Here is a 12,871-nt window from a genome sequence, read left to right on the forward strand (position 1 = left end):
TAGTATTTCCCTAGAAAACCCCTTTAACCTTAGTCCAATGCTATACCTACCAGAGCTGCCAGTTACACCGAAGACACTGAGATAGGCGATTGGTGCTGCTGTTAAAAGCAGTTAAAAAAGGCAGAGACTTGTTAACTGATCTTTGTAGTTCGGAGTGTAGATAGGGTGTGCTGTATTCACTCTACTGCTACCTGATGCTAGTGATTGCACTATAGGAAGTTACTATAAAAGGATGGATGGGAGAGATGTGCTGCTAAGATGTTGGAGCACATTGTTTAAATGGCGACAAGCTATTGAAGGTTATCATCTCCCTTCCTGTTATAGGAGCCTAATTGGCAAATAGATCGCTAACTAGTGATTACAGGCAGTGATTTATTTAGCAAGTGACAGATAGCATAAGGGCTTTACTTTCCTCCATAACTGGAGGGGGCCATTGTAAATCTGTCTACTGAACTGCCAGACAGGGATCAAGGCCATCTGCAAGCAAAAGGCGTAGTGGACAAAGCGTCACATTCCCCATCACATTCCACATCTCCCAGGATTTGAGGGATCACTTGGTCCGCTATATACCCTAAGAAGTTCATCATATGCGAATGGTTTTCAGAATGACAGGGATAGTGCAAACTCTTTAAAACATTCAGAAACAAATACACACGTACCTCCTATAAAGATCATATAATAAAGTGTTCAATATACACCAAATACCCTCTTTTCTCTGAACATAGACCCCTGATGAGACGTGCTACAGTTGAAACGCGTTGAGTACATTCACAGGGTATACTGTATTGACGTTGTGATACCTATCTACTTGGGTTTTTGTGCCCAAAGTCACACTACAGCGCCTCTTTTCTCTACCTGAATAGAGTACCCTCTCTCGCCACAGATTTTTGCTGATGCGATATTGTAGTGGCCCAGAATAACAGGGCCACTCTATAGTGTTTGAGTGCATTTACCTCGTGCTTCATGTTGTCAGTGTCTTTCACATTGTATGAATATGATGTGTATTGCACCTCTGCAGCACTTAATGAGTTAACTGTCTGGTATGTGAGAATGGCTGAGAAATGTATCTTGTTGTTTGTCATGTGAGTGTGCGATATATGTATGCGAGGCCTGAGTATTAGCCTGTCAAGGAACCCACACAGACACCTTCCATTCTGTGTGGGCCACAATGGAGGAGGCTGAGATGCATCCCCAGCCATCCCTGGGCCCATTGCAACCAGTAGATGCCAGTGGTGTATTAACCCACTGAGGAACAGAGAGAGAGTGAACCGCCATCGCAGTGTGGAGTGTATGCCGAACATGAGTGCAGACCGGTAGAGAGCTGGAGAGTAGAAGAGATGTTTGTGCTGGGCACGGAGCCCTATAGATAACTGGGACTGTAGATTCCTCGGTGAACCCGTGATTTCCTCCCTGTTGCACCACTTTGTGATTTCTACACCAATTGTCCTGCTAGCAAAAAAACTGCATTGTGCTTGGACTGTAAATAAGTTTCACAAGTAAAGGAGCACTACTTACCCATCCCGGCTTTGCTATTTAAACCTGCTCTGAGTGTGGGCCAGTTATTTCATTATCCGGTTTCACCGCAGAGGAAGAAACGGTGGTGTCACCCATGAAAACCGATCACCAAGGTAAACTGCATAGTGGGTTACCCTTTTGACGGCCTGCCCTCGGCTACTTGGACGGGCCCTCAGGGTGGGAGATGGTAGAGCCTCTACGCTGCTGTCTCCTAGGCTGGAGGCCCGCTCCTCAGACGCTGCAATATGGGTTGGAAATATCCAGGGAATAACACTATTTGTTGTATGTCCTCATGTGTATAGTGCCTAGGGCACATGTTCTTTTAAAATATTTAATACTTAATATTTAAGAAGTTATTTCTACCTACTTTCTCAGTGAATGCAGCTGATGTAGGAAGTCGTATACACCTGGCAATGCTCTCTGCAAAACATGTATGCTAATTAGCTCTTCTCTAGAAGGAAGAACACTATCTCTCTAGTTCCAGCTACTGGAGTTGGCTGCAGGCAGGGGACGAAGGCAGAGCTAAGCATTTACCCCCTCCCCTTGTCTACAGCCTGCAATGGGAGGAGGCGGGACAGGGTGGCGCTTAAATATGCCCCCACCCCGCCCCCTTCTATTGCAATCAGATGGTGGGGAGGGGAGAAAAGGTGAGCCGCAAGGGGGAGGGAAAGGGGATGGTTTGGGGCTTCGGCGTATATGTGCCAGGCCCCATGCTTTCTGATCGGGTGCACAAACGTTAGATTTGTGCGTCCGTTAACGAGCTTCTATGCCCCAGATGGAAGCATATATCGTGAAACAAAGCCTCACAATTGAATATTGAAGTTGTAACCCCTATACATTTCCTATTAGGACGTAAAGAATGTTTGTGGCAAATTTCATGTTTGTGCGGTTCAGATGTGTGTTATTAGTTACAAACGGGGTCACTTACTTTCGCACTTAGAATTAAATAATCAAGTTGTGAGTGCCTTACTTTTCCTATTTAGGACCTAAGCAATTGTTTTGCCAAACTTCACATTTGCACGACACCGGGAAGTTAGAGAATTAGATTAGGTACATAACATAGGGGGTTGCTTACTTTTGCAATTAGAATTGAATAAGTTGCGACCCTTTTACTTTTCCAGTTTACGACCTAAAGAATGTTCGTGCCAAATTTCATGTTTGTGCGGTCGCGGGAAGTTGCATAACATAGCGGGTAACTTACTTTTGCACTTAGCATTGAAAAATCAAGTTGCAACCCCTTTACTTTTCTTATTTAGCAACTATAAAATGGTGATGCCAAATTTCAAATTTGAACGACACCAGCAACTTAGAAAAATTAGAATAGGTACATTACACAGGGGTGCCAATACTTTTGAACTTAGCATTGAATAATTGAGTTGTGACCCCTTTACTTTTCCTATTTAGGACCTAAAAATGCTTGTGCCAAATTTTACGCTTGTACGAAATTGGGAAGTTACATTACATAGGGTACACTTACTTTTGCAATTAGCAATTTAATAATCGAGTTGTGATCCCTTTAGTTTCCTATTCAGAACCTAAAGAATGCTCATGTCAAATTTCATGTTTGTGTACCGAGAAGTTAGAGAATTAGATTAGGTATATTACACAGGGGTGCACTTACTTTTGCAATTGGCATTGAATAGTCAAATTGTGACCACTTTACTTTTCCTATTTAAGACCTCAAGAATGCTTGTACCAAATTTCATGCTTGTACAGCATTGGGAAGTTACATTACATAGGGGTGCACTCACTTTTGCAATTAGCATTGAATAGTTGAGTTGTGACCCCTTTCCTTTTCCTATTTAGAACGTAAATAATGCTTGTGCAAAATTACTTGTTTGCACGACACTGGAAAGTTAGAGAATTACTTTAGGTACATCACATAGGGGTGCACTTACTTTTGCAATTATCATTGAATAATTGAGTTGTGACCCCTATCCTTTTCCTACTTAGGACCTTACTTATCCTATTTAGGACCTAAAGAATGCTCGTGCCAAATTTAATGCTTGTACGGCACGGGGAAGTTACATTACATAGGGGTGCACTTACTCTCGCAATTAGCATTGAATAATTGAGTTGTGACCCCTTTACTTTCCTATTTAGGACCTTACCTATCCTATTTAGGACCTTAAGAATGGTCATGCCAAATTTCACGTTTGCATGACACCGGGAAGTTAGAGAATTAGATTAGGTACATTACAGAGAGAGATTAAGAGATTTACAACGAAAACTAGCACAAATTATACAAGAAATGTATGCCAGGTCAGACCTAGTGTACCCATTTTTTTGCAAGCACATGGAGCAGCCTGGCATGTGCTATATGCATGAACGGACCTGCATCTCTTTATGTATTAAGCGCACGGCACATCAGGGGAAGCTATACTGGGCCGGCAATGGAAATGCTGGACTTAGTAAATTTCCCCCTTAGGCTTGGTTTCCACAGGGCGGAATCCCACCGGAAATCTCACGGTTTGCCGCAGCGAAAAACCGTGAGATTTTCGCTGGGAAAGCATAGCTTCAAAACCCGTGGCACTTAACTGCGGGTTTTGGTGCGGCTTGGCCACATGCTTTTCCATTGCGGCTGGTGCTCCCATAGAGGAGAGCGTGGACGCAACGGAAAAAAAAAAAGACATGCTGTGGTCGGGGAATATGCCACAGTGTTGGCTTTGCCACGACGAATTGCCCGTCCTGTGTGGATGAGATTTTTGACAAACCTTGTCCACATGGCTGGCAAATCCCAGGATCAGAGGCTACAGGCGGACTTGCCACACCAAAATTCCGCAGAGAATTTCCACGGCAAATCCGGACTGTGTGAACCCAGCCTTAGGAAGCCTTCACACTTGCAATAAATCATGCAATGCGAGAATGATTGAAAATGCAGAATTATGAAAAACAATAATTTTCAATGGTTTCCTTCCCATTTGCGATATTTTCACTCATGCGATGTGGCAATAATTAAAAATTACGGCATGTCCTATCTTTTTGCGTTTTTGCATTTTTAAAAAAAAATCTCCCATGTTTTCCTATGGAGCCTCCTTTTTATCGCATCGCAAAGCACAAACTTGCGATTTGCATGTAATGCAATGCATTTTTAAACTCCATTAGAAACTCCTATTGTCTATCGTGATAAAAACATGCGACAAAAACGCAAGAGAAAATCACAAGCAGCAGCGCCGTTTTTGCAAGAAAAAGCATCGCTGACGCTCAGACATCTCATGAGCAAAATTCTGATCGCCAGTGTGAAGGAGTCCTTAGGCCTCGTTTATTAAAACAGTCCTTGTTGCCTCTGAAAGAGTACTGCTTTCATTTTACCACAGTTGCTTCAAAAATGAACGCTGAGCTCTGGTTGGTTGCTAGGGGCAACAGACAGTTTTAATAAATAAGGCCTAAAATATATACATTTTCCATCTACTAATTTTGAGTCCCCACAAAAGACCCCAGATATAATTATATTGGGGACATGTGTGGTCATAAACCAAGGACGCGCCCGTACTGCACAAAATTTTCTGCCATTGCTACATTTCAGCATTTGCTTTTTTCCACAGCACATCACCCATCTCAGAAGATGCCGCGAGACAAGCATTACTGGAATATGCCAAGAAGAAACACTTCTATAGCAGCAGACCCGTGCAGGAGATGCTCCTTCAGAATTTCCATCTTTTCAACGCTTTTCGGGTGAGGGTTGGGTGTGCGCCCTGTGCAACGGGTGTGCGCCCTGTGCATTGGGTGAGCACCTTGCGCAACGGGTGTGCGCCCTGTGCATTGGGTTGATTCAGGTTTTAATTGTTGTTTAACCCATCTTTTCTGTCTGATATCTAGTATTGTCTGGAAACATTCACAGAGAACAGGACATGTAAATGGATGGCTGTCCCGTATAATGGTAAGCGATGCTGTTAATAAGCATCAGTACCCCAAAAGTGCAAAGAAGGGGGCAGAAATAAAGCACATGGTGTATCACATGATACCTCTCAGCAAGTCAGAAGCTCTGAAAAGGATCACGTGATGTACTGGACAACTAAGGATTTCTAAACTGCATCATTTTCACATCTGCTGGTTGGCTGCAAGGGGTCATGTGATAGAATATGGCTTCTGTCCCTCTGCAGAATGTGCTAAACCTCCCACTCTTCTTACTTAGAACCTAAAGAATGCTCGTTCCAAACCTCACACTTGTAGGACACTGGGAAGTTACATTACATAGGGGTGCACTTACTTTACAATTAGCATTGAATAATTGATATGTGACCCCTTTACTTATCCTATTTAGGACCTAAAGAATGCGTGTGCCAAATTTCACACTTGTACAACACCAGGAAGTTACATTATATAGGGGTGCACTAACTTTTACAATTAGCATTGAATAATCGAGTTGCAACCCCTTTACTTTTCATATTTAGGGCCTAAAGAATGCTTGTGCCAAATTTCATGTTTGTATGACATCAGGAAGTTAGAGAATTAGATTAGGTACATTACATAGGGGTGCCAATACTTTTGCACTTATCATTCAATAAGCAAATTGTGACCCCTTTACTTTTCCCATTTAGGATCTAAAGAATGGTCATGCCAAATTTCATGTTTGTACAACACTGGGAAAATACATTACATGGGATGCACTTACTTTTGCAATTTGCATTGAATAATCGAGTTGCGACCCCTTTACTTTTCCTATTTAGGACCTAAACAATGCTCCTTCCAAATTTCGTGTTTGTATGACACCGGGAAGTCAAAGAATTAGATTAGGTACATTACACATGGGTGCCAATACTTTTGCACTTGGCATTGAATAATCAAGTGGTGAACCCTTTACTTTTCCCATTTGCAACCTACACAATGCTCCTGCCAAATCTCGTGTTTGTACGACACCAGGAAGTTGGAGAATTAGTGTCCAGTCAGTGAGGGCTTTCACTATATATATGTTCATGTCTCCCAACTGTAGTGCTTGAGGGCCACTGCCTTTGCTGTAAAGTCTGCTAGGGCATTGCCTCTTGCTTCTCCAGTGTTGGCTTTGGTATAAGCTTTTACCTTGAGAACTGCTACTTTTTCAGGTAAGAGTAGGGCCTCCATGAGACTCTGCACAGCTGCACCATTCTTAATTGGCTGTCCTGCTGAGGTAAGAAACTGTCTGGCCTTCCATATTGGACCGTAATCATGACCTATGCCAAATGCATACCGGGAATCAGTGTAAATGTTTGCCGTCTTACCTTCTGCCGCTCTACACGCCTCAGTAAGGGCCTTCAGTTCCGCTTCTTTGTTCTGAGACATGCGAAGGCAGAGCTTCTGCTCTTAGGACATCTTGTTGTGTGACCACTGCATATCCGGTGTGGAGTCATCCATCCTCACCCTGGTACCATCTACAAAAAGCTCAAAATATGCATTGTCAACAGGGGTTCCAGTAACTGTTTTTAAAACCTGAATTTTCTTGTTGCATCAATGCTAGACAATCATGCTTATATTCTATTTCAAATAGATCATGATCTTTTTGCAAAAAATTTTAAAAATAGCTGATCTGCAATACCTAGATCACCTATGCCTCCCCCTCCCCCATTTGAACGAGGATACTCAATTAGAAAAAGAGTAGCCGGGTTCAAGGTAGTACAACATTGAAAAGAAATATTAGGGGGGGCATGAAAAGAGCACATTGTAGTCGGATCTGACAGGCCAGAGATAAGTGCTTGGGTTGCACTTGCGTGAGTATGCTCTGGATGTCATGAGGGGTGAGGACCATTATGGGGTAGTCCAATACCAACTCAAAAGATTTTTCAACCATTGCCTGTACTGCTGCCACCGCACAAACACATGAGGGAGGTCCTCGAGCCACTGGATCCAGCCTCATGGAGTAGTATCCAAGTGGCCATGGTTGTCCTCCGTGCTTTTGTGTCAATACTGCCGTTGCATGGCCAGAAACTTCAGTACAGAAAAAAGTAAAGGGTAAAGTGTAGTTGAGCATACCCAAGGCTGGAGGGCTGAGAATGGAGCTTCAGGGGTGAGAAAAAGGAATGATTGAAAGACAGTCATAGAATGTTTGCATAAGAGGGGAAACAAGAGTGGATCCATGAGCGGTAGTATGAAACAAGGCCCAGAAAGGTGCGGAGTCTGGCAACAGATGTAGGTACAGGTATGGCCTGGACAGCAGCCTTTCATCCCTCTGTCAGATGTCTAGTTCCTTGGGCTAAGCAATGACCCAGGAAAACAACCTTTGTTTCGCAGAATTGGAGTTTGTCTTTAGAGGCTTTACAGCCATTTTCTGCAAGAAATATTAACTGTGAAATTGTGCTCTGTTTGCAGGCTTCCAAATCATCAGCACACAGCACCTACATGCGGTAGGTGTCTGGCTGACCTTTCAGCGTCTTTTCTTTACTGGAAAAAGGGGTGTTTGCTGGAGAACGTATCTTGCGCAAAGCCTCCACCAGAACCAAGTCTCCCACTTGTTCCCCAATTGCATCTTCTTGTGGGAAACTAAGGGGATACTGTTTGACCAAGGGGTGTGTATGCTGGCTTCAGATTTACCATTATAGGGGGTACATTCAATTTCCCTATGTCTGTCTTGGAGGTGGCCCACCATTTGTCAGGACCTGCGGAAAGCTGAGTTTCTGCAACAGCTGTCAGGACAAACACATGAGCCAGCTCCACCAAAAGAGCAGTTAGTTTGCAAAAACTATTGTGAACTGGCACCTGAGCTCTCAACCTGTGCTGATCCATCCGGTGAGAATTTGATGGATACATATAAGGCTTGTAAGATGTCAGTGCCAATAACAGACATGAATTACAAAAACGCAGAATATCCTACAAACATCTATCCACATTGGAAATGTGATATCCTTTAAGCAAATTCATAATTAATCTAAACCTGCCTGCAATGTCTCACCAAATTTGAGACCAAAAAAAAAACTTTTCCTGACTGCCCAAGATTCTCACTCCCTCCTTTGTGGACATGAGAGGGATGACCCATTACGTACTTTTACATCATCTAGCTCCACCCCTTCGATTGTGGCCATTTGCATGTTTCTTCATGCTTTCATTTAAAAGTTGCAATCTTAAAATTCACATCCCACACAAGTAAAGACTTATGCAAAGGGGGGAAAAAACTTTTATCCCCAGTCAATATCTGCATCACACATTTTACATTCATCATAGCCTGAACACTGGTCATTAACTCTCATCCATCCATGTGTTCAAGTCTCTCTCATATTAATATTAAGCCTCCACAGAAAGGCTGACTAGAGACATTTCTCCTGCAGAACATTCTCAGAGACAGAGTACAATACTAACAGCATTTAGCAGTTATACACACGTCCAGCCAATTACAGAACTGATATTTACACAAAAAACAGCAAGAATATATCTTAAATTTCCTATCTTTCCTATTTTTAAGACAGTATAATTCACTGGATTCATTACAGGTTTCTATTCAAATCACGTAATCAGATGCAAGATTCACAGAGTCAGTCTCACACACTACGCCTTTCTGCCGGTTATCTTATCTATAAGGAGGGGCTGTGCCTCACAGCACAGCACGCATTCCTCTGCAAAGTCAAGAATCCGCTTCAATCTCAGTAAACTCTGAAGGGGTGGGGGGACAAGGGGGAACAGAGCTTTACAAAGATCAAGCATTAACCCTTTATCTATTCATATATATATATATATATATATATTTATATATATTTATATATATATATTTATATATATATACTAGCGTACCCGTCGCGCGTTGCTGCGAAGACAGACATACATACATACTACGTTTTTATATATCTAGATGACGGCAGCAGCGACCACTGAGGTTTACCGCTGGGGTATGTCACTCTTATTACTAATGGGGGGAGTGTCACTATTATTACTGCTGTGGGATGTCACTATTATCGCTGGGGTGAAGGTGTCACTATTACCGCTGGGGTATGTGTACATGTGGCAGAAATGGGCAGGGCTCTTTCAGAATAGACTGGGTGCAGATTTTGACTGCTTTTTAGATGCGGAAATGCTGCAGAATTTTCCACAGAAATCTCCGCTGAGGACATTCTGCAGTATTTCCGCATCCAAAAAGCAGTCAGAATCTGCACCCGGTCTATTCTGAAACAGCCTTGTCCTTTTTAGAACGACGGGGGTAAAATCATACGCTGTGATAAGCCCCGCCCCCTGACGTGTTGGCACTTTGCGATACATAAGTGGGTTTTGGGTTGTAGTTTGGGCACTCGGTCCCTAAAAGGTTCGCCATCACTGGCCTAGTACATGTTTGCCCACTTCCAACTCCAATGGAGACTGACTGTAAATGGCTGGCGTGCTCTAGTATTTATGGTTTCAAGCTGTACGTGTCATTGCATACAGTCTGTCTATCTATCTATCTATCTATCTATCTATCTATCAGGGTTATTGCATACAGTCTATCTATCTATCTATGACATCAGGAAATGAGAGAATTAGATTTTGTAGGCCGCTGCTTCCCCCTTGCGGGCTGAATAAAATAGCCGTTGGGTGGAACATACAATTTATCCGGCTGCTGTGGCTTCTTAGGAAGATATCCTAGTACTTGTTTACCCACTTCCAACTCCAATGGTAATTGGCTGGCGTGCTCTAGTGGTTCCATAATCAATGCTCGTGCAAATTTCAAGTTTCTATGACATTGGGAAGTGAGAGAATTAAATTCCGTACGTAAAATTTGGACGCTAATTCTTTTGCGCTTAGAATTGAATAATCGAGTTGGGATGAGACATAAGGCCTTGCCCATAAGCATTCCCCAACCTCCAAGAACTGAACCTACCTACCTGAATGAGATTTTGTAGGCCGCTGCTTCCCCCTTGCGGGCTGAATAAAATAGCCGTTGGGTGGAACATACAATTTATCCGGCTGCTGCGGCTTCTTAGGAAGATATCCTAGTACTTGTTTACCCACTTCCAACTCCAATGGTAATTGGCTGGCGTGCTCTAGTGGTTCCAAGCTGTACGTGTCATAATAGAGCCTTAATGACATCACAGTGCAGCTTTATAGAACATGTTGGGGCATGTTCAAGGGCGTCCGATGTTGATGACATCAGTGATGACATCACAATAGCAGGTGGCTTACTTATTCGATCTACGTGGGGGGGGGGGCGTAACTTTCGACGACGCTCGCGCGCCATTTATCGTAGGATATTTGTACTATGCCTATAATCTTCCCAGGAGTGTACTTAACAACTTCCCAAAGTTTCATGGCGATCGGATGAATGGTGTAGTAGCGCATAAAGGACAAACACGCACGCACGCACGCACGCACGCAGACAGACATACATTCAATTTTATATATATAGATGAGCAGGAGGTCTCACAATGCAGCTTTATAGAACATGTTGGGGCATGTTCAAGGGCGTCCAATGTTGATGACATCAGTGATGTACCCGTCGCGCGTTGCTGCGAAGACAGACATACATACATACATTCGTTTTTATATATCTAGATGACGGCAGCAGCGACCACTGAGGTTTTGTAGGCCGCTGCTTCCCCCTTGCAGGCTGAATAAAATAGCCGTTGGGTGGAACATCCAATTTATCCGGCTGCTGTGGCTTCTTGGGAAGATAGCCTAGTACATGTTTGCCCACTTCCAACTCCAATGGAGACTGACTGTAAATGGCTGGCGTGCTCTAGTATTTATGGTTTCAAGCTGTACGTGTCATTGCATACAGTCTATCTATCTATCTATCTATCTATCTATCTATCTATCTATCTAGGTTATTGCATACAGTCTATCTATCTATCTATGACATCAGGAAATGAGAGAATTAGATTTTGTAGGCCGCTGCTTCCCCCTTGCGGGCTGAATAAAATAGCCGTTGGGTGGAACATACAATTTATCCGGCTGCTGTGGCTTCTTAGGAAGATATCCTAGTACTTGTTTACCCACTTCCAACTCCAATGGTAATTGGCTGGCGTGCTCTAGTGGTTCCATAATCAATGCTCGTGCAAATTTCAAGTTTCTATGACATTGGGAAGTGAGAGAATTAAATTCCGTACGTAAAATTTGGACGCTAATTCTTTTGCGCTTAGAATTGAATAATCGAGTTGGGATGAGACATAAGGCCTTGCCCATAAGCATTCCCCAACCTCCAAGAACTGAACCTACCTACCTGAATGAGATTTTGTAGGCCGCTGCTTCCCCCTTGCGGGCTGAATAAAATAGCCGTTGGGTGGAACATACAATTTATCCGGCTGCTGCGGCTTCTTAGGAAGATATCCTAGTACTTGTTTACCCACTTCCAACTCCAATGGTAATTGGCTGGCGTGCTCTAGTGGTTCCAAGCTGTACGTGTCATAATAGAGCCTTAATGACATCACAGTGCAGCTTTATAGAACATGTTGGGGCATGTTCAAGGGCGTCCGATGTTGATGACATCAGTGATGACATCACAATAGCAGGTGGCTTACTTATTCGATCTACGTGGGGGGGGGGCGTAACTTTCGACGACGCTCGCGCGCCATTTATCGTAGGATATTTGTACTATGCCTATAATCTTCCCAGGAGTGTACTTAACAACTTCCCAAAGTTTCATGGCGATCGGATGAATGGTGTAGTAGCGCATAAAGGACAAACAGACACGCACGCAGACACGCAGACACGCACGCACGCAGACAGACATACATTCAATTTTATATATATAGATATATATATATATATATATATATATATATATATATATATATTACACACACTGATATACCCGACTTCGCCCGAGTTAATTTGGTACTGGCGTTTATCTGGTGTTCACACGGAAAATCTTATGAAGTCTTGGTCAGTTTAGAGATACCGAGGAAAAAAATATGTTCACCATTTTCCATCGTTCTTTGTGTTACCCAGGAAACACCACATTGAGGTAACCATGCGACGTTTCCTTTATATAAAATGACATCAGGAAGTGAGAGAATTAGATTCCGTACTTAAAATTTGGACGCTAATGCTTTTGCGCTTAGAATTGCTTAATCGAGTTGGGACCCATTAGCTTTTCCTATTCATGATCGTGCCAAATTTCAAGTTTCTATGACATTGGGAAATGAGAGAATTAGATTACGTACATAAAATGTGGACGCTAATTCTTTTGCACTTAGAATTGAATAATCAAGTTGGGACCCATTTACTTTTCCTATTTATGACATAATCAATGCTCGTGCCAAATTTCATGTTTCTACGACATCGGGAAGTTGGAGAATTAGTGGCGAATCAGTCAGTGAGGGCTTTCGTCTATATATGTATATATATATATATATACTAGCGTACCCGTCGCGCGTTGCTGCGAAGACAGACATACATACATACTACGTTTTTATATATCTAGATGACGGCAGCAGCGACCACTGAGGTTTACCGCTGGGGTATGTCACTCTTATTACTAATGGGG

General features: G+C 42.9%; 1 protein-coding gene across 1 annotated transcript in view; it reads left to right on the forward strand.

Moving 5' to 3' along the window:
* The window catches only part of LOC136619963 (protein SSUH2 homolog), a 56,088-nt gene that overhangs the window by 11,555 nt on the left and 31,662 nt on the right, over nucleotides 1–12,871 (forward strand). Inside the window, exons 4-5 of the mRNA XM_066594685.1 lie at nucleotides 5,061–5,190; nucleotides 5,335–5,395. Coding sequence (XP_066450782.1) covers nucleotides 5,061–5,190; nucleotides 5,335–5,395 — 191 coding nt within the window. The remainder of the gene's footprint in view (nucleotides 1–5,060; nucleotides 5,191–5,334; nucleotides 5,396–12,871) is intronic.

The sequence above is a fragment of the Eleutherodactylus coqui genome, chromosome 3 (assembly GCF_035609145.1).
Source record: "Eleutherodactylus coqui strain aEleCoq1 chromosome 3, aEleCoq1.hap1, whole genome shotgun sequence".
Classification (NCBI taxonomy): domain Eukaryota; kingdom Metazoa; phylum Chordata; class Amphibia; order Anura; family Eleutherodactylidae; genus Eleutherodactylus; species Eleutherodactylus coqui.